Source organism: Lepeophtheirus salmonis, chromosome 12 (genome assembly GCF_016086655.4).
Source record: "Lepeophtheirus salmonis chromosome 12, UVic_Lsal_1.4, whole genome shotgun sequence".
Taxonomy (NCBI): domain Eukaryota; kingdom Metazoa; phylum Arthropoda; class Copepoda; order Siphonostomatoida; family Caligidae; genus Lepeophtheirus; species Lepeophtheirus salmonis.
Window position 1 is genome coordinate 328,013 of NC_052142.2, and position 27,093 is coordinate 355,105.

The following is a 27,093-nucleotide window of genomic DNA, read 5'->3' on the forward strand; positions in this document are numbered from 1 at the left end:
TTTTTTACTATTAAATCTGACTTAGATGTGAGCCTAGGGTCAGGTAATTTGGATGTTCAAAACGTTCAAGAATTAGAGTGCATATTAAGAAAAAATATCAAAGATTAGTTAATTATTTTGATCAATAGTCTTCCGAAATAGCTGAAGAGAAATATGTAGTTAGTTTAAATACTCATCAAGAGGTTAAAAGGGAGTTTTCAAAAATGAGTAGGAGACGAAGATCATTTAAAAGAGAGAAGTTAAGTGAAGAAACTGAGGATAAGAAGAAAGAACAAAATGATGAGATGAGTAGGATTAAAGAGATTATGGAATTTAAGATTAAGGTTGGTACTGTTGGTTGTACCCCTAAATTAGAGAACTGTGGTTTTGATAACAGGTTGCCTCCCTTACCAAAGTTGACTCTTCCCTTATTTGATGCTAAGGTGGAAGAATTTTCAAGCTGGTTAGAGACATGTCACATTATAATTGGTGATCAAGACATTTCTTAGGTATAAAATTCACATATCTACGTTCCCATTAAAGGGCTCAGCGTTTCTACGAATTTCAGGTCTTTCAATTTCTAATAAATACTATGACAAAGCTTTGAAAATACTTACATATTCTTATGGTAGGAGCCGTGTAGTGATTTTAATGCTTTTACATCAACTCATTAACATACCAAGTCTTAAAGATAATTCTAAAGATCTACAAAAATTTCATGACGACATCTTGCTCATACAAACATCTCTAAATGCTTGTATTGATAATAAGGATACAAGAAAATTCATTCTCCTAATTTTGGAAAATAAAATCTCCTTCTCTTTAAAAGAAAAACGGAAGAATTTTGTTGAAAATAACTCTAGGAAGGAGGTTACTATTGAAGAATTTTCACATCAAGTAATGATCTCGGCGAGGGTCACTGAACATAAAGATACAAGAATGGAAGGGGATTCCAAGTATCTTAGATCAAGAGTTACTGTTTGTCAACACTGTGTAAGTAATTCATATAGGTTAGGTACGTAGCAGGCTTTTAAAGAAAAGTCAATAGATGAACGCAAGCGAGAAGCACATGAGGAAGGTTTTTGTTTCAATTATCTTAGTTTGGGACACTCACAGCGTCAATGTCAATCACATAGAAGGTGTTCCAAGTGCAATGGGAAGCATCATTATTTGTTACATAGTGATATGCAAAAGGGGAATGGGTTGAATTTAAAGTCAAGGCAGTTTGTTCCTCTAGAAAATAATCAAAATGTTGGACACTGCTCTAATGAGAAAGCAATGTTAATGACAGCTCGAACTATTGCATTACATAAAGGGTCTAAAGTTGGAGTTCGTGTTATATTTGATGAGGGTTCTCAAGTAAGTCTAATTTAATCCAGTGTCATCAAGGCTCTTGGCATGAAGGGTCAAGAACTTTATTTATCTATAAGTGGTGTAGATAATATGACTGGTCGAAGTAATAAATATTATCGAAATGAACTCACAGTTTTGGACAAGTGTGGATATGCAATTCAATTTTCTAAAGTAAATAAGTTGTCTGATTATCATATGGGAGTACCAAGAATGCTTGTAGACAGTCCACATTTAAGAAACTTACCTCTAGCAGATAATATCGATCGACCTGGAAAATTGGATATATTCATCGGGGCTCATATGATGTCTTAATTTTTGGTGAATCGCCCCACAAGATTTGGGGGTCATAATGAACTATATGGTAGAAATACGAGGCTTGGCTGGGTAATTGGTGGCAATTTTCTGAGTAATAAATGTAAAAGACTTTTTGTGTCTCATATAATAAAGGGAAACGATGATCCTAATTTAAGCCATTTCTGGGAAATTGAAGAAAGTGGAGTGAAGTCAAAGGATTTACTAACAATTAATGAAAAACAAGATGAAGCTATTTTTGAGAAAAGAGTTAGAAGGCTCGTAGACGGAAGAATAAAAGTTCTTTTACCTCTAAGAGAAAACATAAATTTAATGGGCGATTCGAGACGAAATACCTCAAGAAGATATAATTTGTTGGAGTCTAGATGTAAAAAAAAAAATAGAAAAGTGTGTGAAGAATATCGTAATGTTACGAAAAAGTCAATTGATCTTGGTTTCGTGGAGAAGGTTCCTTATGAAAAACTAATGAATAAAAATCCTGTTGTTTACCTCCCACATCATGCTGTAATAAAAGAATCATCTTCGACGACTAAACTTAAAATAGTTTTTGATGGCTCAATGAAATCTCATTCAGAACTTTCACAGAATGATTGTTTGTTAGTAGGACCAAAAAGGCCATTATATCTCATTGATTTACTTTTTAAGTGGTCTTTGCATAAAACTGCTCTAGTGTCAGATATTACAAAAATGTATAGCAAAGAAGATCGTGATTTACTGAGGTTTTTTTGGAGAGAAAATTATAATAATCCTGTAAAAGAACTTATACATACACGTCATGTATTTGGAACTGCAAGTGCTGCCCATTCCTCAATTTCGGCAGTTCAGTAGAATGCCCTTAAATATAAAACAGAATTTAAGGATGCTTCTAGGATAATATAAGAGGATATGTATATTGATGACGTTTTAACCCGGGCTAATGGTATTAACGAAGCCCAAAATTTGGTTGCTGATCTCATGGAATTGAATCAAAGGGGTCAGTTTGTACGTAGAAAATGGCAGAGTAATTCGAAAGATGCTTTGATTTTTTAGAAGAAAAGTTAATTTTTAATGAAGACCGTAGGTTATCGATGGATATTTCTAAAACATTAGTATATGTTTGGGATCCAAAAGTAGATACACTTTTACTTTATATTGAAGAATCTATTCAAAAGGAAAAATTTACTAAATGCATCATTTTATTGGAATCGGCTAAATCTTTTGACCCAAAGTGATATTATAGCCCAGTATTATTTTTGGCAAAGTTTATACTTCAAGATCTATGGAAAGGGAATAATGATTGGGATGAAGAAGTTCCTGTAGAGATATAAAAAAAATGTAATGTTTGGAAAGACGATTTGAAAAAACTTAAAATTTCTAGTATGCCCAGAAGTGTGAATACACAAATAGATAAAGACACTAAACTTGATATTTACATCTTATGTGATGCGTCAATTATGGTACTATTGCATATCTTAGTGTGTGTGGCATGAATGGAGAAGTTTATGTGTACTTTATTGCTAGTCGTACAAGACTAAGGCATGTCAAGGTAGGTACTATTTCTAGGCTGGAACTCGAAGCAGCAGTTTTTTCTCCCAAAATTATTGCTCACTTTTTACAATTAATTCCATATAAGGTTGATAAAGTTTATGCTTGGACTGACCCTTCTATTATCTGCCACTGGTTGCAATCTGAGCCAAACAGATGGAAGATGTATGTGGCCAACATAGTATATTACCTGCTGAGGATAAATAAAGAGTTGTTCATCCTGGGGTGTATGATCACTCGTAAACAATTGAGTGTTTTGTAGGGTAGTGTTTATGTATATATATATATATATATATATATATATATATATATGGCATCACTTGCTTGTGATTGGAGGAACATTAAAAGGTATTCTCTTCACTCCTTTTTGCGTTAGCGGGTATATTTATCAATGTACAATTTGACTCCCGCGTGATAACGATAGAATATAATTTATCTAAAGAAAATATTACTGTCCACATATTATTAATTAATCAACGTTCTGCCCAAACGAGAAAGAAAGGAAGTAGAGCAGTCGAATGTGCTCTAACAAAGTGCCTGTTTATCATTGGTTTTCTAGGCGGAATACATCACTCACAAGCACACATACATATAAATTATTTTAATTATATAGGACTAGCACCCAATAAGGGGCTCCATGGCAAATTTGCAAATGCCAATAATTCTCAACCCTATATTAATTGAGTGATTTTTTTTATATTTTAAAGTTAATTTAACACCATTACTGATTTTACCTGCTCAACAAAAAATTGAATAATTTTCTAAATTAAATTAAATGTGCAAATTGCAACAATTTGTAATCCTAAATTAATTTTGTCATAAATATATTATTCAAAACAATAACGGACTCCATGCCAAATTTGTACGTACCAATAGTTTGCATTCCTATATTAATTTAATCAAAAAAGTGTGGGTTTACAAGTTTAATTTATAGACTTTATAAATGCAAATGATTATTTCTACATAAAAATTCGTTTAAAATATGCTTAATAAAAATGTAATTTCAAAAAAATAACCTAAACACAAATTTAAAGTCTTCAAATGTTGAAAAAATGGTTTATATATGAAAAATGAAGCAAACTCAGAATTATGTGAAAATTTAGCAAAGAACAAGAGTTACCTTCTTTTATTGTTACAATTTTTAAAATTAATTCCTATAATTTTTGAAGGTAAAATTTTTCTTTTTAGTTTTTCGGTTTTCTTCGTAACCGTAAAATAAGGGTTATGGAGTGCATATTTTGCAAAAATTATTTTACAAAATGTTCCAGAAATGAAAAAAACTCCGCTAGGCGTTCTCCCTTTAGTTTTGGCAAATATAACCCTCAAAGTTTGGTCAAAAAAGGAATTTTGAAAAAGAGGTGCCAGAAAAATTACGTGGCCTCACCCTGGACGGCGTTGTGGCCTACGGTTTAAAGATATCTGCATTTTTTAAAAGCCTATAATAATCTTCAAGCCATGCCGCCACTTTTTTACATTCACAGATTTCCGGATTATTAGTCAAATTTCCGAGATACCCGGATTTCGTGTCAAAAATGACACTGCTTTTTTTAACGTTCAAACCCTCAAAGTTGGGGTTGAAAGACAGAATTGATCAAACATATACTGATATCAAAAGTTACCCAACACAAATGGCCAACATTTTTTTATAGTTTGAATTTTTGCAATCGATTACTTAACGATTATAATGGAACCTCCACACCTTGGCAAAAGATATTCAGATAAAAACCGGCCTATTGAATAGATCAAATTTGGGTCTAGAATCTTTATTTTATGGTCTCTGGGTGTAAATCTACCAGGTACAGAGTCTATAAACAGCAAACTTTGGTTTAATATTTCCATAAACGCACAGAAATTACTTTTATTAATATCAGCCAATAAGGTGCTCCATGCCAAATTCGCACATTCCAATAATTTGCAATCCAAAATTAATTTAGTCAAAAGTTTATTAATCAAAATTTAATTTAACTTTTTAACAAACTGACCTAAACAGAGTCAATAATAATATGCAAATATTTGATAAAATATGCAAATTAAATCAATAACACCCAGAAAAATTAAATGAACTGGACCGTCCCCAGATAATGCTCAACTCAAATTTCTATTAAAAAAGACAAAAATCAGAGTCAATTGTAGCCAGTTAGGGTTTTATAAAAATAATTTGAAAATACTTAATTAAAATATTCAAATTCAGTCAATTACACCCAGAAAAATTTAATGAACTGTACCCTTACCCAGATAAGTCTGGACTTGCATATCTATTCAAACAAACCCACATCAGAGTTAATAGTATCTAATTAGGATTTTATACAAATAATTTGCAAAAATTTAATGAAAATATTCAAATTAAGTCAGTTGAACCCAGAAAAATTTAATGAACTGGACCCTTTACCAGATCAGAGTGGACTCACATTTCTATTCAAACGAAGAAAATTACAATAATAAAGTAAAATAATTTATTTGCCTGTATATTTGTTTAAGTTATTTAATTAAATAATTTATATATATATATATATTATTTTTGTATTTTATATATATATATATATATTACTTTTGTATTTTATAAATACTAAAATTATGATAATTTTTTGACCTTTAAAGGTTGAAAAATTGGCTAATATGAATAATTTAGTATACTCATAGTTATGCAAAATTTAGCAAGGACCTAAAGTTACCTTTTTTTTTTCGTTACATATTTTGAAATTATTATGTATAATTTTGGATCTAAAATTGTTTTTTTCATAGTTTTTTGGGTTTCTTCATAACCACCAAAACAGGGTTTCAGAGTTATTTAGCAAAATGTTAGCGATATTGAAAAATCTCTGCTTAAGAAGCTGCAACTGTATTTTCTCTCTTTGTTGTCTTTTCCGAAACATATGGTAAATTTGGGATTGATAAATGAATTTGGCGAAAAAAAAATATGTGCAGGGAAATTTACCATTTTTTATGTAACAGATATATCTAGAACTCAGCAGAAGGTATCGGAAAATAAACCAGTCAAAATGATTCATTTTTTCATGACCTACAAAACTTATGCTATAAACTATACCCATACACCCTTTAGTTTCTGTGTATTCAACCCTGAAAGTTTGTCAAAAATGCAATTCGAAAAGTTGTGCCAGAAAAATAACAAGTAGCTGGCCTGTCCCTGGACGGCGTTGTGGCCTTGGGTTAAATATATTTGTATTTTTTAAACCCCAATAATTATCTAGAAGCCTGGCCGCAAATTTCTTTACTTTTACAGATTTCCGGGTTAATTGCCACATTTCCGAGATACCGGATTTTGGGTCAAAAATGGCGCTACTTTTTTTACCTTCAAACCCTCAAAGGTGGGGTGGATTGGCAGAATTGATCAAACATATACTTATATTTAAAGCTAGCCCATACATAGGGCCAACTTTTTTAATAGTTATAATTTTTGGAATTGATTTTTTCGAAATAGGATTTATTTCGATTTTGCCATCCCTTTTTTTTCGAAATAGGACACTCCGAACCTTGGCAAAAGATTTACGTATAAAAAACAGCCTATTTAATAAATCAAATGTGGGTCTAATCCCTTTAATTTATGGTCTATAGGCGTAGCTCTACTGGGTTCGGAGTCTATAAACAACACACTTTGGTCAACAATTTCTAATGGACGCACGACATTATTTTTATATATATAAGACTAGCAGCTAATAAGGGATGCCATGTCGAATTCGCGCATGCTAATAATTTGCAATCCAACATTAATTTAGTCATAAGTTTAGTTGTATATTGTAGCAATATTATAGAGTCATCTTTAATTAAATTGGACATTAACTACTGCATCGGTATCCAGATAATAAATTTGTAGAAAAGACGGAGCCAGACCTTGACAACTTCAAGATTACCCATTGTATGATATACCTGTCCCTGAATTCTTATATTACCACTATAACTATTCCCATCGGACGGTGGATCTACTTCCTTCAGAGATAAAGACGCAATAGCAAAACTATTATTCCAAATACGAATATGATTTAAAAAGGATGGACGCCAATGGAGAACCTTCAACTCTTCCGTAGTTACAATCGGAGGCAAGGATGTAGAACCTTCATGACAACAAATATTACTTTTCTCTTTTGGAAATTTTGGATATATCTCTTTTGAGAAACAAAACTCACAAACCTCAGTAACTTCTCCACCATTAATATTCCCAATATATGAATCACCTAAGCCTTACAAAGCCTCATCAAAATCAATGGAATCTATAGTCTCAACAACTCTATTTCTAAATTGAGCACGTCTATTCCTATGATACTACAAGTCCCTATCTCTAACTACCTCGTTTTCTTCAGTGGGCTGACTACTACGAAGCGTTTTAACCATAGCAAGAGTTTTCTTTTTCTCATTCTCCCTATCTTCTACACTCATTTCACTACGCTTCACTTTCTTAGCAGTCCTATCATTACTTCCCTCCACATTTCGTTCCTCGGTTGTCATGGATTCTCCTCAATTAACCATATACTGCATGAAATAATTCGAATCTTTAGAAGAATTGCCAACAACAGGTACTATACTGAATGACCTAGTCTTTCTACGTACCATTGAGTAATCCTCAAAATCATCTTCACTACTCAGAGGATCACACTCAAAAATCCCTGTCAGCTTACTAACTAACGACAAACCTGAAACTGAAGCATTCATTATATTAACATACTCACGAGCATCCTCACCAACCAGAAGATCCCTGTTGACTCAACAACAGTCCAAGTTGGCCACTAACCAACGACAAATCTAAAATTAGAGCCTTTCTTATCGAAGTACACTTTCTGACGTTCAATTTTGACTCCTTCAGTGACATCACGTAATTTTATTTAACTGCTTATCACAAAAAGTATATCAATTAAAATTATGAATGAGAACGAATCTTAATCAAAATTTAATATAAATATATATTTACAATTTAATATATATATATATTATATAATGAAATCCAAATAAAAAAATTAAAAATATTTCATGACGGATCATAAAAACAAATCTATACACTCATATAATAAATCCTTAGAGAAGTAAAAATCGATCTTTAAAGTTTTTCTTAAATATATAAACCTAAAAAATATATTTATTTAGTGTTTAATGTAATTGCTGTAACTTTTGAATGATTGACTAATTAACTTTAGTAAAAGTCAAAATATATAATAAATATATTTTTTTAGAAAAATAATACAACTTATTGTTTAGTTTATTTTAAGATTTTATTTAAAAAAAAAAATTTGTATTAGATATTATTGGCCCATAATACATATAAATTAATTCTTTAAATTTTGAACTAAATATAACATTAGGCATTCGAACAAATAAGCTCATTTCTAAGTAAAGGAAATAATTGATAACATATATTTATAGAATGAATATTAATAAAGAAACATGGGAACAAAAACAACTTTTATAATGCAATAAAAATTAATGATTAATCTTCGAATTGAATAATTAATTAATAGTTATTTACTATGCAGAAGCTTCTAGTATGGAGGAAGAAGTTGTTCTTCATATCCAAGACTCTATTATATTAATTTAGTATGGAATAGAACATATCGAACTCTAAATATCAAATAATTATAATAATATAATGGTAGAGAATTGAACATTTGAAAACCACGAATCCAGTAAAGCAATTGATATTTCCTTAACGGCAACCATGAAAGAATTGAAACAGAGCACTCCGGAGATACTTCACACTATATTTTCGTTAATATTAAAAATCTAGAAAGCGAATAAAACAATGGATTAGATATTATTGGATATACATATATTGCAATAGATTGAGAATATCTCATTCTATATATTCCGGAGACATATTTATTTTAAATAAAAGATATGACACTATTAATACCTCCTTCTTCCTCCATACTAGAAGCTTCTGCATAGTAAATAATCCTTACATTTAATGTGATTTACCAATTGAGTTCAGATAAGGTGAGATCCCTTGAAAATGGGTTAAATCAAGGAAATTTTTAAACTGTTACAAATTTTCGAATTGATTTCTATAATTTTTGATTTTTTTGGATTTAAAGTTTTTTTTAAAATAGTTTTTGGGATTCCTTCGTAACCGCCTAAACAGGGTTACAGGGTACAAATTTCGAAAAAGTCATTTAGCAAAATGTTCTGGAAAGTGAAAAATATTTGCTGAAGATGTTGCGACGACATTTTTTTTTTTGAAAAAACAAAATATCTCCTTGTGGTCTTTCTTCGAAAACTTTACTAAATTTAAAATAAATAAATGAATTTGAGGAAAAATCATTCTTTGCAGAAAGTTTTCCATTTTTTTTGTTACGGATATATCACTAAAGATATCCTGAAAATAAACCAGCCAACCACATTCATTTTTTAATGTTCAACAACATTAATCTATAAACTGTAGCCGTACAAAATCAAGTTTCGGCGTATATAACACTCAAAGTTTGGTCAAAAAATGCATTTTGAAAACGTGTGCCAGAAAAAATACCAAAAAAGCAGCTGACCTCACACTGGACGGCGTTGTGGCCTTGGGTGAAAGATATTTGTATTTTTTTAAAGCTTATAATAATCTTCAAGCCAGCCCGCAACTTTTTTTACTTTTACAGATTTCCAGATTTTCTTATTTGTCATTTTTTCAAGATACTCAGACTTTGGGTCAAAAATAAAACTGTTTTTTTTACCTTCAAGCTCTCAAAGGTAGGGTATAACGGCGGAATTGATCAATCTTGTACTTCTCTAAAAAGTTAGCCATCACATTTTTGCCAACTTTTATCATTATAAAAATTTTTCCATTCGATTTCTTCGAAGTTAAATTTATTTCGATTTTGCCGTCCCTGTTTTTCCGGAACATGACTCTCCAGATCTTGGCAAACGATATTCGCATAAAAAACGGCCTATGCAATACAACTTGAGTGGGTTTACAACTTTTTATTTCATATTTTTTAAGCGTAACTCTTCCGGTTTTAAAGTTCGTAAACAACAAACATTGTCTACGATTTCTAACAGACGTAACGACATTATTTTTATTATATATAGGATGAAATGTTATTTTTCAGCCATTCGACATTCCTATTAAATTCCTGATACCTAGATGGAGACCTAAAATTAGTGAATTGAGAGTGATATGGGAGATTAATAATGACAAATAATAAATAATAGACAAAATGCAATTTCAAGTTACTGCATGGCATATCTCAAACTTCAAAAGCAAAAGAAACCTAGAACTGTATTCAAGCTCATATCGTTATGAATCCGGCCTTTAGTAACAAAAGTATGTTAAAGCCTAGATCATACATAAAAGTATACTTAGTTCTAAATATATCATTATTTTAAGAAATGATGTATTGAAATAGATAGTATATTTCATTTATTATAAAATATATATAAACCAAGGATAAAATGGATCATAAAAACAGCATCAAACGTGATAAAATTAACCTTACTAGATAGAAACCTAATTTCAAATGTCAAAAGATATTGGTTAGAATACGAGTATATACAAAAATTAAAGATCGTCTGCATAAGTAATAAATTATGATATACAATTTTATTCTTCAGCAATCATATTTGCTTAATTTTGATAATCTTGAAGATTACCTTTTTAGGCATATTGAGCTTCCACTATCAAAATGGCTACGAGTCTAAAAAAGTGAAATTATTTTTACAATATTATAATTAATTAATATAGGACATAATACTGTAATTCAAAGTTCATGCAATTCTACGTCTAAACTATTGCTTTTCAAAGACAATTTGGAGCCCAAATCGCAAAAAGTATCTGGTTCCAAGTCTACATACTTTGAGACAAATGAAAATTATTCTAGTATTATGGAATTGTGGAAAACAAAAATAATTATACCCTGTCTGTCTTTAAAATTTTGATTTAAAAACTCATTTACAATCCCTGGCTGAAGAAAACATTGGCAGAGAGGAATAAACCATGAATGAGCTATTGAATTACTTTAAGAAATGGATAAATATGTTGACTCGGGTGCAATCTGTCCCCTCCCAAGACGGATTTGGAAGTATGTATAACAATTGTGAGATTTGTGTTACCAGCTTATGTGGGAAGTTTATATTTCTAATTTTTCTTTTTATTTTACTCGGGGGGAAGCGATGAATGCCCAGGAGATGATTTTTTTCTTTGTTACGTCATAATGTCTTTATTTAAACATATTACAAAATGAAAAGCATGGAAAGAGAAAGAGGTTCGTGTGGAGACTTGTCATACCGAGTCCTTAGAAAATTAGATTGTCTTTGAAGGGATTTTAAAGATATATTAAGTTTACCCGTTCAGTTTGAAATTAAACAATTGCTGCTATATGCAAGGCCACTAAGAAGAATGATTTCCTTGTCTCTACTAGTTTAGTTAAATAAATAATCAAAAGTTCAGTTGAGATAGTAAAATGATCTAACTTAAATTAATGGCAGCAAGTATTCATTTGAAAACATTTTGATTCCCATTTCAAAATAAGGACATTTCTGTTATTCTTGTACATAAAAAAAGAATAATTTGAATCTGTGAGGTCAATAGAGCATAAAAAACTTTTTCTGGTCCAAAAGCTTTAATTTTTAAGGTATTTAAATTTTAAATTTTGAGTGTAGTATAATTAAATTAAGAGGTTTAAATTAATAATTACTTTTCGTCGCTTTTTTTTACATTTAATTGTAAACATGCTAGAACATACTTTGAGCCAAAATTGTTAACGCTCCTGTAGAGAGGAATAGTCTCCTGCTCGAGATATGGGTTCTAAGCTTATGAGTAAGAGAGAACGATAATCATTACTGATTGTTTACTTGAGTTCATCCACTATAGAGAGATTTCCTGCTATTAAGTTACTCTTACTTTTAGATTTATGACTAATTATTCGTAATTTGTAGCCTCTCTTTATTATTCTTAAGATAGAGTTACTATTTGTAATTATTTCCTCGCTGAATAAACATGACATAGTTTTGCTCGCTTCATTTGATAAAATGAGTATGTCAACCATTGTGAAACCTAATTCTTCTATGAAAATACATGCTTCGGAAATGTTTGTTGCAGACTGTCCATTGCAAATAATTGAAAGAAAAAAAACCATCATTAATGAGGTAAAAACGTTAGGCAAGTTTTAAAGGGATAACGACACCGTAGCAGCCATAAGGACAATTTCTAGGATCTATAGAGGATGGTCCCACTCGTCAGACTTGGTCCAACCGAGTACATACTAAACTCGGAATTAGTCTCTGAAAAAGCCAGTCGTTCGTAATTGACTGGATTTTATAAGAATTTAAAGGTCAAAAACTCCAAGAATCCATGGAGCTAAGCCTTGGCTCTGTCATGAATAGTTACTTTTGAAAAGTCCAAAACCTTACGAGAGGATGAAAAGATCAGTTTTTTTTTGCCCACCCTGACTCCAGCGATAAATTCTTCCTGATTAACATGACTTCATTATCTTTTCTTAGATTATAAAATGTAAGGACAGATTCCATACCTAGATACCTTATTTTTTACTCGGTATATGGCTCTTAAATTGAATCAATTTAATTGTAATTTTTTTAGGAAAAAAATATAATGGAAAAACTAATTTAAGTATAATGATTGATTCTTTGCAGTAAAATAATGACTAGTGGGGAATTGATTTTTTCACATAAACATTTAAAAGTTCAAGAAGACTTAAAGGTGTTCACTGAAGTGATTATGAGAAGGGAAAAAAAACTGTTAATAGGAAGCAAAAAAAATTAAAAAAAGGAGGATGAGGAGGAAGATATAAAAGTTTATTTTCGTATATATAATTGAAAATAACTATATATTCACACTATATCTTTGTTAATATTAAAAATCTAGAAAGAGAATAAAACAATAGATAATATGTATACTATTGGATTTACATATATTGTAATGGATTGAGAATATATCATTTTATATATTTCGGAGACATATTTATCTTCGGAATAAAATTAAGAAATTAAGATGTTTTAATAATGGTAATGATAATTTAAAAAAAGAATAAAGAAAATAATGGAGTATAAAAACAAAAGTGATATGATAAGAGGAAAATCTGAGTTGGTTAAATGCAACATCTCCGGTGGATGGAAAAATATTCTTAAAGTAAAAAATATTAAAAACATTAAGATTCAGTTCAGTATCCAACGATCCTAAGATCGTCTCAAAATTGACAGCCCAGTTTTTTTATTTTATTTTATTTCATATAAATGAGAAGACTGCAATGGATACATCATTCACAATTTCTGCAATAGCTAGCGACACAGTAACTCCAGTTAGTGGTGGCAAATTCTATGGAAGAATAGATACTCTACTTCGGGCAGCCAGACTAAGACAAATTTTGGATGAGTAAATGAGACAATTAAGTGCAATGCAATTTTAGAATACCTATCTACTAACAAGGAATTAATGAATAATGACCATATAAAAACTCTCAAATACTTAAATAAAAGTTAGAAATCATTTGGGTAATCTGACGACCTCAAAATGGTCTTTGTGTGTTCTCCAGAGAGTTTAGCCAGTCTCTAAGTACAACATTAAAACACTAGATAAGTTTACAGATGAAAAAACAAAAGAACGGATTCATGTAATTAAGAAGGTAATATAATATAAAATCTAGAATGATTTTGGAAGTGATGATCAATATCTAGGAATGGTTGACTCAGTTAAATTTTAGCATGGAGACAGTTTTATCGATGCATGGTCGACTAAATTGTAGATAAGTCGCATAAATCGCTTACTTGTAAATTCGGAGCTAAAAAAGAGATTTGAACATTACGAGACTGTTAATAGCGGTAGATCAGACAACTAGAGACCCAGCTTCAATCGACTGTCTCCTATATTCAACAGATTAAACAGACACAAATATTAATGCTAGAATATAAAATACTTTCTTTCTGAAAATACTTGAAACACATTAGAAACTTGAATGAGGACGCATACCGTGTTGAAAAACATGTGTCTGTCTTTGAGAAAAACAGAAACCAAAAAGCTCAGTGTATACCTGGAAAAATCAATTCATTAGAAGCAAAGGAGATATGAACAGATATTATATCTGGAAAACGGCACGGACTACGAAAGAAACTGGTAAAAGAACAAAACCATATTTTTTCATAATTGGACTTTAATTTGTACATCAGGAAGCATTTGAAAGATGACAAGTCATCGGACTTTTGTAAAATTACTTCTATACTTTGGAAGAAACCGTTATATTTGCAAAAAAGCGCAAGAAGACGACCCCCTTTGTTTGTGAGGGTGGAGGAGGTTTTGGAGAAGAGGAGTGGAAGAAAGAGCGTGGGAGCGGAGGAGAGGTCAGCAATTGAAAGGAAGGCGATACTGGGAGGAATAATCAAATATGAGGATCTTGTGGCCGAATTAATGGAAAACTGGCCTAATAACTCCTACCCTATGAAATTGTGAAAATGCTAAGCAAGATGAATATCCATATTTAAAAAAAATGGACAATATCTTTTAATATGTTCTTACCATGAGTTGTAGCAAGAACTGAGTGATTTTTAAAGTTTAAAAGATTTTACTATAATAAGACTGTCTCATGTCCGTTATTTAGATTGCACTGCATAGCACAGGAGCAGAAAGAAGGAAAGGGAAAAATTGTAAATATTTTTCAATGTTTAAAAAGTATTAAAGACATATTAGGTAGAAACCTACAAGCTCATATAAAGTGAACGACAATTTTATGCAATAATCTTATTGGAAAAACCAAGGAGGATTTGCTCTTTTAAATGTGCTGAAATCGACCCGCAACTTCATATTTATACGTCACGTGAAATGACAAAAAACTTCAGACAACTTTCATCTAAGATCCTTGTCAAATTAAAATTAAGGGAAAGGAAATGGACTTCCCTTTTCGGACCTATGGAAGGAGGCAGGGAGGCGTCCATAGCAAGAAATTTATTAATTTTAATGAAAACGTCAATAATAATTAATAAAATGGATGGATACATGAGGCCTTAGGAGCCGCTGAAATGTCGCCTGGTTTTTTACCTCATATCAATTGGATATTTTAATGAAGGAATATGGTTCCTACTTGACAACCCAATTTTACAAAGCTTCTTAAAAAAACAATAATTTGGCTCAAAGAACTACAGAAGAAGCACAGAACCATCCAAACAAGGAAGTGTCAACTCCACTTTTATTGTTTAAAGCTATCTTAGGTCCTATTAGTTATTAATCATTTGGTTTTTCTTTTCTTTTTTTATATTTAAATATTTTTTTTATAAAAATGGCTGAAACATTCGGTTGAATACTAATAATTTAAAAAAAAGTTTACAGATGAATCAGACTTAATAGTGGCTCTTGTCAAAACGCAGTTCCTTATGTGTAATGATCAAGTATTCTAAACTTACTTTCGATAATACTTGACTCAATGTTAAGATTTAGAACATAATTCTTTTTCCAAAAGTTATTCATCTGCAGAGATTCAATCCATATAACGAGGACGCCTGCCCAAAAATAAATCGTATTCTTGATTACTTCTTTTAGAATAAAATTCATTCCCGATTCCATTCACAATTGGGATTTAGGATGTTTTAAGACTGAATCTGTATGGAAATCCTAAATCTACTCGTGGTTTTCGAGGCTCTTGGAGGGTGATGACTTTTGGGCTATAAGGATAAAAATTAACTTTTTTCACGGGACAGGATATTAGCTGAACAAAAAGTAACTCATAGGATTTGTTGAAGATCTATAAGTTTAGCTTCATTAGGCTAAGATTAGATTTGAAGGTTGGTATTGCAGTAATTTCTGTCCCTATTATTCCAAAATACGAAGTACGTTTTGTGTTTATTTCCTTAATCTCATCGTTACTCTTAGGTTATTTAATGTAACGTCATGACAGCTATGCTGCTCTTTTTCTAAACGTTCTTCACACTATCAGGGTGACCACGTTAATTTATCGTATCTTTTTTTTTAAACTTACAGACAAATAATATTATTTTCATCTATGGTCATTACCAAGGCTTGTGAAGTTTGTCTTCCATAATAATCGCTCTCTTTTTTATACAGTAATTTTACTAATATTATGCAACCTGAACTAAATTGTTGAATCCGTAGATTATAACGCAAATATTTTTATTCAAATAAATTTTTCTATCAACAGTTAGCTTTTTTGATCAAGTAAAGTATGAACCAACATAGGCTAAAACAATATCGAAACAAACCCATTGTGAAAAAACAAAACAATTGCTATTAAGGGGTTGAGTACATCTAATCATTTCTAGATCACTCAATTTATGAATTCAGTTAGAAGTTATATTCCATTAATTTTTACAGTCCATTTTTTTGGGGAGTAAGTAACCATTGCACTCTAGATATTATACTTTTTTTATTTCTATTATAACTTTAAAACATATGAAGTTCTTACTATCTTAGATAACATAGATTTATATCAATTCGATTCAGGTATTGCATTTTTCCATATCCATGATAAGCATAAAATACCTTTATCGGATTTGATTCTGATACTTGCGACGAGAAAATATCAAGATATCTTATAAATAATGAGCGATAACTTGAATCTAATGATTATATGTATGAATGACACTGAGGACGAAGGAATATCATGACAAGAGAAGGCATTTTTGTTAGTAAAAAAGGAACAAAGGAGAAACTTTGAGTGAGACATATGGTACTAATGAATTAAGACATTTGTTAATATCAGTTGTTTGTTATACAATTTGGGGAGAGGTAATTAATTACTGCAATAAAGAGGAGAACCTTCTACTTTTAAAATAGTGTTCCTGCAGGAAAATTATCATAATTATATTTAAAATTTTGTAATGCATTTTTAAATCAATTTACACCAAAGATAGGGAAGAATACTAACTCCATTGATATAAGTTAACAACACGACGACCTATAAATTAATGAACAAAAAATCACACGCAACAACTATTTTTCCTTTTCTAATTTCTGAACTTAGTTTTTTCCTAACAAAAATGCCAATTCTAATCATCATCAATGTATTATGCCAAAGAAAACTCCAATTCCATGGACCACAGACATTTCTACCTACGAAATCATACCAAAATTTCCACCTCGTCATCTTATATTCAATCAAATATCTTCTACTAATTTTGATAACAAAAAATAGTCAGACTCTTCATTGATTACACAGGGAAACAATTAGGGTGAAAATTTTGTACAAATGAATTGAAGACAATAATCAAATTTATCTTTGAGTACCGAATCCAAAAATGATCTCAGTTTTATCTCAAAAATCTAAATTTTGAAATATCTCGGATTATAATAATTCGGGTCTATTATCGTTCAATGTCATGTTTTACCCTTAAAACCATCACCAAATGAAAACTAAGATTGATATAACTTATAAAAGTGTCTTTTATCATAAAAAAGTCTTATTATTAATTCTGTATCTTCTTCTGAACTCGATACATTTCCATTTTTCTGAGGAAAATGATGAAATGCTTTTTTAGAGCCTTATTCATAATATATATAGATGAGGAATATCATAGCTTATATTCTATGTATAATTTGAAAAAAAATCCATTAAAAAAATATATCTCTCCAAGAATTTTAACTCCATTTTGTAGTCACTCTATTTTTTATGAGGATGTACTAGAAAATAGTCAACATTATCATAATATTTATCCCCATTTCAATGCTAATTTTAAGACGTCATACCTTGTAAAAGGAAGATCGAAGCAATGGAAGGAATATATTTCTTACTTGATCATCTATCTCAACAGATGTTCGCTTTCCGCAAGGGACGATAGAAGAGAATTCATCGGAGGAAAACTACAAGACCTCATAAGTGAATACAGTGAACACCTTCCTTGGGAATGAGATAGCAAGATCGAAAAAATAAAGCGATTAATCCACGATGAGTACAAAATTTTAATATTTCAAAATGGAATCACATAAAAAATCCCAATATTATTCCGGAGAAAAAATTGAATAGTTTATTATTATTTACTTTAAGATAACTAATATTTTAGATGTAAGTTGATTCAAAATAAGTTGATTGATGCTTCATATTCAAAATAATTGATAAAATAGTCCCGAATTACTATAATCCCATATTTTCAGAATTCAGATGACTTAGAGAAAAACTCTGATCAGTTTTAGATGATGTGTTCAAAAATAAATTCTTTTTTTTTTTGCTTGAATTCATTTGTACGAATTTGTGTCATATATGCCCCTCAAAAAATATATTATTTAATTTCACTGATTTAATGTTATGATTGGTAGTATATCAAGATTTGCCAAATATACAAAAAAAATAAGTTTTTTTTTTTTTAACAGAGAAGGAAACAATTATAAACAATAAGATTAAAAGTAGAGTGTAAAATGTGTACAAGTTGGAAGGTAAGTGTTGAAATTTGTAACAAATTTGAGGATCAGTGGACATGGATACACTATCTCCCTACTTGCAAACTCTGCATATGGCTAAGGTATAATAGATTTGAAGACATTTTATATCAAATTCAATTTTATGTTTATGGTAAATAATAACTAATAATTATAAATTTGGTATAGCTGATTATTGGGATTAAAATAATTATTTTTCTGCCATTTTCCTCCTATAGTTCAAAGAAATTTCTCAATTTTAAAGAAAAAAATAACTTTTGAGGCTTTAAGATAATGAAATGCAGAGCTCAAATAAATCAATGGTCTATTAGGTCTACTCAAAAATTAAACACCTCGTAACATTTTACTGTCAGAAAATGTTTGAATTCACCATATTATTCTCATTAAATTTGTTTATTACTTTTCTACTTTGTTGCCTCTAAGTCATGACAGTTTTGTTGACGTAGTAAGTCTTTTTTTTTAGCTTTCCTAAATGAAATAATAATGTAACTACTCTACTATTCAAATATTTCGTCATAATTATGTATTTTTTAAGCTCTATGACAATTTTTTCATTAGATTTTTCAAAAATTATTTAATATTTAAACTCTTTTTATCATATTTTATTCATCCGATGTCAATTATCAAATTATCAATAGGTATACTATTAAATCTAATGATCATTAAAATACAAAAAGCTTAATAACTGTCATGAAATTTAAAAACAATTATGACATTTATGATAACTGACGCTTAAAATATCTATATTTCAGATTTCCAAATGAGCAACATAGCAATAGTGTAGCGTCTAACAAATCCTCAGATTTAACGGAAACAGCTTTTTCAATGAGTACTATCAAAGAAGAAGATTATGAATGCTCAATACCATTTGCAACTACATGAGCTCAATAAAGTAGTAAATTGATTCTTATTACGAGGTTCAATTCAATTTTTATGTAAACTATATAAATAAAGATATGAGGCATTATTACGTATTAGGAAATGGAACAATTTGAAATATAAGATATTTATTTAAAATATGAATTTCTTCTTGTATATAATTGACATTGACTAAATAAATTTATATTTTTGAAATTGTTTATTATAAATATCATACAATGGATAATCCTATGAAGAATTTTATGTAAAAAATAAATTTTAGTTTTTTAATATTAATACATATTCGGCTAACATAGGGAATACTAAAAATGTATTTAGTATTCTCTGGGTAACTGCACCCTATTTTCTAGTTATTAAGGAATGATTAGAATTTGACTACAATTTGTCAAAATTAAACATAAACATTCGTCAACGAGAAAGGTTGGTCATTAGAGAATTTTAGCTGATTTAAATAAAAATTATTATTTCATAAGTAATTTTTAGTTAACTTTTTTATTTCTAAATTGTATACTATTTAAAATATGAGAATAAATTTGAGTTGGGGGAACGGGGTACAGTTTTAATTTTTTTTGGCTCATCTTCTAGAACATGGTTTCACTTAGATACAATATATCAACATAGGTATGTTTATGTTGTAATATACTTAGAGATGACACAAAGCAGTATTTCTTCTCAAAGTTACATTGAAATACCAGCCTTTTAATTTTTCAATTACCCCGGTAATTGGGAACAATTGCCAAAGTCTTTGAGGACGTTTGCAAACATTTAGAAATAATAAAAACTGACTTAATAATTCTTTGAAAAATATTTTCTAGACTCTTTATGATACAAAATTATAACCTATCAGTCAGCATCACACAAATCTATCTACAAAAGAGCTACTCAAGTTACAAAGTACATACACAGTACTCTATCTGGGAAAGTGTAGCTTACACTTAAGGGTGATAATTTTGGTAAGAATAGAAAAGCGTGCGAGCAGAAGAGAAGAAATACTTATGGCATCATTGATTAAATAATATACATCTTCTTCTATCAATCAAGAACGTCATCATTCCCACCTTTATTATTCAATATTAATATAATATTAGATGGTGATAGTCGATAGTGAACTGAATAAAATGCCTAAAATAACGTCGCCTTCTGTCTGGATTTCTGAAAATGGAGGCCCAGGAATTTGGGAATTACTTACCATATGAGAAACAGATGGTTTGTCGGATTTGTCAAAATAAATGTGCCTTTGGTGTCCTATCTATAATTACACGCCACTCATTATTCTCATCTCATATCAAGAGAATGAATATTCATCTAAAAAATCAAGTTAATGATGAATACATAAAGTCAGACTTTAACTCTGATCTCACAAAGATGCTTATTGCATGTAATATAACCTTATCAATTACTAATCATCTATGTTCAAAAAATATATGGAGAAATACACGAGTAAACTTATCCCTTCCCGAGGAGCCATCATTAAATTAATGGAGGAGGTTGGTACTGATGTCATTTATAGAAATACATATAAAAATGTTTTTAGTCGTCCACACCAAATGACGATCAAGTTATCAGTAAAAAGTATAAAATATTTACTAATTTCGAAATGAAACTCTGAATTTTGTACTATCTAACAGTAAGTATTCAATCTTTTTTTAAATCTAACCCTAAAATATGATTCTATTTTAGCTAAACATATTAAGAATTATGATACACAACTCATTAAATGGCAAAAACAACTGCTTAAATGGTCACAACAACGGGGGAAGTAGCTTTGGATGGTTCGCAACTAGTTTGTCTGAGACTAGTTTCTTCACTTAAAGACTTGGGTATGATCATTAGGTTTTCCAATATTACATAGTCAATAAATATTACTTTTTTATCACTTAAGGCTTAGCTATGGTTGATAGGCTCCAAGAAATGGTGTTCAGAAAACTCATAAAAGGCAAAAACAACTGCTTAAATGGTCACAGCATAGGGTGTAGCATTATAATTACTAATTGTGTATATATTTTGTTATATAAGCATAAATAGCAGAGAAAAAAATCTTTTTGGATGCTCTTAATAAGGAGTAATATGGCCGGACATTACTACATAATTAGCTTTTGCTCTAAATCTTTACGATGTCATGTTAGAAAACTACAATAAGTCAAGAATGGTTGCCTGAATTGTTTTATCAGTTAAATTTGACTGTATGGATTAACTTTTCTTTTTTTAGATAAATAGGAAATAAATGAAAGTGGGATTCTAAAAGCTGTTCTTACCAAGATTGGAAGAAGATATGGATTGAAATCTAACATTATTTTATGATTTACTTTATTATTGTTATGTATTGTCTTTTATTTACTTTTAAATCATGACGTAGGGGTTTGGTTTTAAATAGATAGGTAGGTACCTTGTGTTTTACGAGTTTGTATATTTTAATACTCAAATGTATGTACGTCCTTTTAAATGTAATCCCTTACAGAATATATGTTTTAGTGTATGATTGTACCCCCAATCCAAAGGTGTTCTTATTGACTTTACTCCGGTCCGTTGCTTCCGTCTGTAAGTGGTGTTCGTGGAACATTACAAGTGGCGACGAAGATGGTGAAACTACTACCAAGGCTCACGCTCGCAGAGCTGAGATGCAAATGTTCCACGCTGGAACTAGGAAGTGAGGACGAATTGAGGGGTAAAAAGAAAATGGAACTCGTGGTATTGGTGAGAGAGTACATTGAGGGTTGTGGTTGTGATCCCAAGTCCTTCGACTTCAACGATGGGGCTCAAGCCTCTGGAGATGGTGCTTCAGGCACGACGGGACAGCTTGGGGTATGGCAGCCCTCTCCATTTGTGATGGATGGTCCACGTAGAGGCCATAGATGGTCGTCATGGTGGGACGAATTCGAAATATACGTGTCCTTGTTTGGGGAATTGCCCCTGGAACGTAAAAAGTCTCTCCTGCTTCACTGTGCTGGGACAGAGGTCCAACAATGGTTCAACACTATACAGATTGTTGCATTGCCTGAGGAAGACGTCTTCACCTCGACGGTAAGGGCAATTCGGGATGCTTTCTCCCAACGGAAAGTCTGTTGTTTGAACACTTCCGGCTCTCTGAGATGAAACAGGGAGTCGGGGAGCCTGTAGATGATTACGTGACTCGGTTGCGTGGCCAGGCAAAGTTTGGTCGCTGTGTGTGTGGGAGCTGCAAAGTTTCGTTCGAAGACGAAATTATTCTAGACATGGTGGTTAAGAACATGTCGTCCCCACGGCTCTGCCAAACTGTCTTCGAGAGAGGTAGCACGAAATTGATAGACGTGTTGTCATTAGCCAGAGCATTGGAAACCTCCATCAGCCACGCCAAAGAAATGGGAGAGAGTGAAACTGTAATGGCATCTGAGTATAAGGGGCCAAAAGGTCTCCGTCGCTCCAAAGGGACGTGGTCGACGCAAAAGGCTAATCCAAAGATGGACAGAGGGAACTGCAAGTTTTGTGGAAGAAGCCATGTTTTCCAGAAGACAAAATGCCCTGCGTTTGGCAAGGAGTGTTCCCGGTGTGGGAAGATGGGCCATTTTAGAGTATGCTGTCCGTCATCTGGGGCTGTCTAGTTCTTCCATCTCTTTCCAGTTGAATGATGGAGTAGGGGATAGGGCCTATGCCTTCCTGAGGATAAATGGGAGAAGAGTTAAAATGTTACTCAACCTTGGATCGAACGTAAATAGTTTACCGAAACATCTGGTGGATATGTCAAAGTTGATCAAGAATACGGGTCCAATAGAGGTTTTTGGTGGGGGAAAGGTCAAGACTCTGGGCTCTATCAGGTTGTTGGTTTCATTAAATGGTTCTGACCCGGTGGTTCGTAGGTTTATTGTATCTTCTATTGGGCAGCCAATCCTGGGTTTTCGTGATTGCCTAGATTTCGGGTTGGTGAAATTGAGCAATTCCATCAACGCATGTACAGCTGGTGCTTCTACAGAATCCCGTGTGGAAATTCTAAAGAAAAAGTATAATATTATATTCGACGACTCCAAAGGAAGTACAATGAAACATACACAAGCAGTGATCCACCTGCAAGATAATGCTCGTCCCCATTACATCAGAGCACGTTCAGTGCCACTCGCACTCCGTGAGAAGGTCGCTGTGGAGATCCGAGAGATGGAGAAGCGCGGTACCATATCCAAGATTGATTCGTCAGAATGGGCCTCTCCAATCGTTTCAGTCCTTAAACCAGATGGAAGTGTTCGGGTTTGTGCCGACTTTACTCAAACCATATCTCCAGTTGTCAACAAGATGTTGCACCCACTCCCTCATCCAGATGAATTGTTTGCAGACCTTGCTCAGGCCCGGTTCTTCTCCAAATTGGATTTTTCGAGGTGTTATAAACAATATGAATTGGAAGAAAAATCAAAAGAGTTTTTTGTTATAAATACACAATTAAGACTTTATAGATATAACGTCTTACCTTATGGTCTGGCCTCGGCTCCTGCTATTGTGCAGGCAGCTCAAGAGAGGCTATTAAGTTGTATTCGGGGTGTCAAGATTTATATAGATGATGTCCTCATATTCTCCAGAAGTAAGGAGGAACACTTTCGTATTTTAAATAAAGTGTTCAGTCGAATATCGAATGCTGGAGGTCGTCTGAAGCCCGGCAAGTGTATCCTGATGGGTGAGGAGTTAACTTATTTAGGGTTTTGCATATCCCAAAGTGGCTGATCCCTGGATCCAGAATTGATTCGACCGGTCCTGGACTTTCCTGTTCCTGCATCGTGTACTGAGGTGAAATCGTTCTTGGGCCTTGTACAATACTATGGTCATTTTATACCACATCTATCAGAGGAAGCTTCTCCCTCCACGAACTGTTGAAGAAGGACATTGTCTTCTCGTGGTCTGAAAAAAGACAGGTGAGTTTTCAAAATATAAAGTCTGCTATAGCTAACTCACCTGCTCTCACTCATTATGACCCGTCTCTACCGTTGGTGTTGTCGACGGATGCCTCCCCTATTGGTCTTGGAGCCGTTCTAGCACAGTTGGAAAATGGTATGGAGCGTTTGCTTCAAGAAAGCTATCAAAGAGCGAAGCTAACTACTCGCAAATTGACAAAGAAGCAACAAGAATTATTTATGGGTTGAAGAAATTTGAAAGATATTTGATTGGTCGTCATTTCAAAATCAAGACGGACCACAAACCACTCCAATATATTTTCAACCCATGTAAAGACTTGCCAAGTGTCGTCTCTGCCCGTCTCGCTAGATTTTCAATGTTGTTGTTGACGTTTGATTACTCAATCGAACATGTGAGAGGCATCAATCATTCCCACGAGGATGCTTTTTCCCGCGTACCAGTTGACGATCCTCCGTGTCTGGATGATCCCACGGAATTATTACAATGTAGAGCTATCGTCCCTCCTGTCTGCGTTACAGGAAGATCAAGAGCTTTGCAGCGCTGTGGAGGCTGCTAGAACGGGTGTATGGGACAGTACCACCCTCAGGGCCTACTTCCAAAGGAAGAATTGTTTGTCCCTCAAGAATGGCTTGTTGTTTTGGGGTATCCACCTCATCGTCCCTCTTCCCTTGAGAAGAAAGTTTATGGAAGAGTTGCATTTGATGCATCGAGGCGTTGTTAAGATGAAATCTGTTGCTCGAAGTGTGATTTGGTGGCCCGGTTTCGATAATGATGTCGAGGATTTCGTATCAGCGTGCCGTACATGTCAGGAGAGTGCTCCAGCCCCGGCGTCCCAATTCACTCCCTTTTTGCCTGCAAATGTATGGGAAAGAGTCCACGTAGATTATGGAAAGATAAAGGGTAAAGATTTTTTAATACTAATGGATGCTGGGTCCAAGTGGATAGAAGCGGCGTACATGTCTAATAGATCGTCAGAGGCTACACTTAGGCAACTTTTTGTGTGGTTTTCGCGTTTTGGATTCCTGAAGAAAATACATTCGGACAATGGCTCACAATTCCCTAGTGATCTTTTCAAAACTAAGATGTCCGAATGGGGGGTAGCCCATTCCTTCTCTCCCCCATATCATCCACAGTCCAATGGGCAGGCTGAAAGAGGAGTAAGAATTATTAAAAATGGAATAAAGAAGAACATAGGAGCTTCACTGGAGGAAATCTTGTTTGCCTACAGGGCAACGCCGTTAGAATGTGGGAGCACGCCGGCTGAGCTGTTGGGGGCACGCCGCATTCGCATGCGGTTGGATGGATACCTTCCGTCTCCTCCTCATCTTTCTTCTTCATCTCCTCCTTCATTACGAACTAAAGAATTTAAAATCAAAATGACCGTGTGGTGCCGTTGGTACGGCCCTCGTCAGCCCAAGTGGGTAGCTGGAGTGTTACAAAGAAAGATTGGAGATGTGCTGTGGTCTGTTCAGACCCCTCAAGGAATGGTGAAAAGACACATTAATCAACTTCGTCCTCGAGTACAAGTTGAATGAGGGGTGGTGTTATGTATTGTCTTTTATTTACTTTTAAATCATGACGTAGGGATTTGTTTTAAATAGATAGGTAGGTACCTTGTGTTTTACGAGTTTGTATATTTTAATACTCAAATGTATGTACGTCCTTTTAAATGTAATCCCTTACAGAATATATGTTTTAGTGTATGATTGTACCCCCAATCCAAAGGTGTTCTTATTGACTTTACTCCGGTCCGTTGCTTCCGTCTGTAAGTGGTGTTCGTGGAACATTACAATTATTAATAATTATTAAAATCTCATCGGTAGAAATATATCTATCCTGTGTACAATTGTATATGCAACTTGCACATAAGGAAAAAAGGTGATGATCTTTTTGATTAAACTCCACGTCTGGCTTGTATTTTGCAACCTCAAGTTATGACATATTGAACTGAATTCCGATGTTAGAACAAGAAGATATTATTTGGATCAATCTATTATTTCAATACTCTGTATTTATAATTTATTGTTATTATTAGTTATATGATTCTAATTGTTTAATTTTGTATATTTAACTTAAATGTATGATGGTTTATTTTTTAGTATGTAGATTATATTTAATTTAAGCCTTCTATTTTAAATTTGGAACTTCAAATATATTTCGAAATACTCTTATTTTGTCGTTTTATTAGTGATTTTTCTGAGAATATGGTTCACAATAAATTACTATTTCATGGAGTGTGACGTTTCCAAATCTACTGTAACGGATAAAAATCGTCTAAGTCAATTATACGTAGTATATCTTTATTAAACATTTTGCTAATAAATACTTTCGTTACACCCTCAAAAATCATAATAAAGCAGGCAACTGATAAATACTGATGTGATTATCAGCGATAATCATATCAGTATTTTAAACAATGATACCATGTGTCTTTCTCCTCCCTGTCTCCTCACACGCGTTTTTCTCTACAATATTATCAACTATACTTACACTATCAAGTTGTAGTCCTTCAGAATGAAACAAACAAAATCAAATTGACTTTGCTGATATTTGACTATATCAAATATTTGAAAATAAAGTCTCCTTAACCCTATGTTAATCAGTTGTAAATACTATATCCTAATTCTCCGCGTTGTTATTGTCGATGATTCATGCATAAGCGTCAAAGTAAAGTACTTTTAAAGGTTTTTTTTTTTTAGTTTTCAATTTTAGTTTTTTCAAATATAAAAAAAAAAAGATTAAACGGACGAATATAACAAATTAATTGCAGGAATGTTGATAGGTTTGCATAAATTGCCACCCGGATTCATTGGTCGACTAAGACACATAACATTGTCTATTTCTTTGTAAAGGATGAG

At 32.3% G+C, this 27,093-nt stretch overlaps 1 protein-coding gene across 2 annotated transcripts in view; it reads left to right on the top strand.

Moving 5' to 3' along the window:
* The window catches only part of LOC121126982 (uncharacterized), an 86,966-nt gene extending 60,560 nt beyond the window's left edge, over positions 1–26,406 (top strand). The window contains exons 7-8 of one of the 2 annotated variants that reach the window (XR_011783017.1): positions 19,237–21,183; positions 21,246–26,406. Coding sequence is in view for 1 of the 2 variants with exons in the window: in XM_040722337.2 (XP_040578271.1) it covers positions 19,237–19,366 (130 nt within the window). In the remaining variant the exon portion in view is untranslated. Of the gene's footprint in view, positions 1–19,236 lie in introns of both variants that reach the window. The other variant, XM_040722337.2, reaches the window with a different exon arrangement.
* The last annotated feature ends 687 nt before the right edge of the window (positions 26,407–27,093 follow it).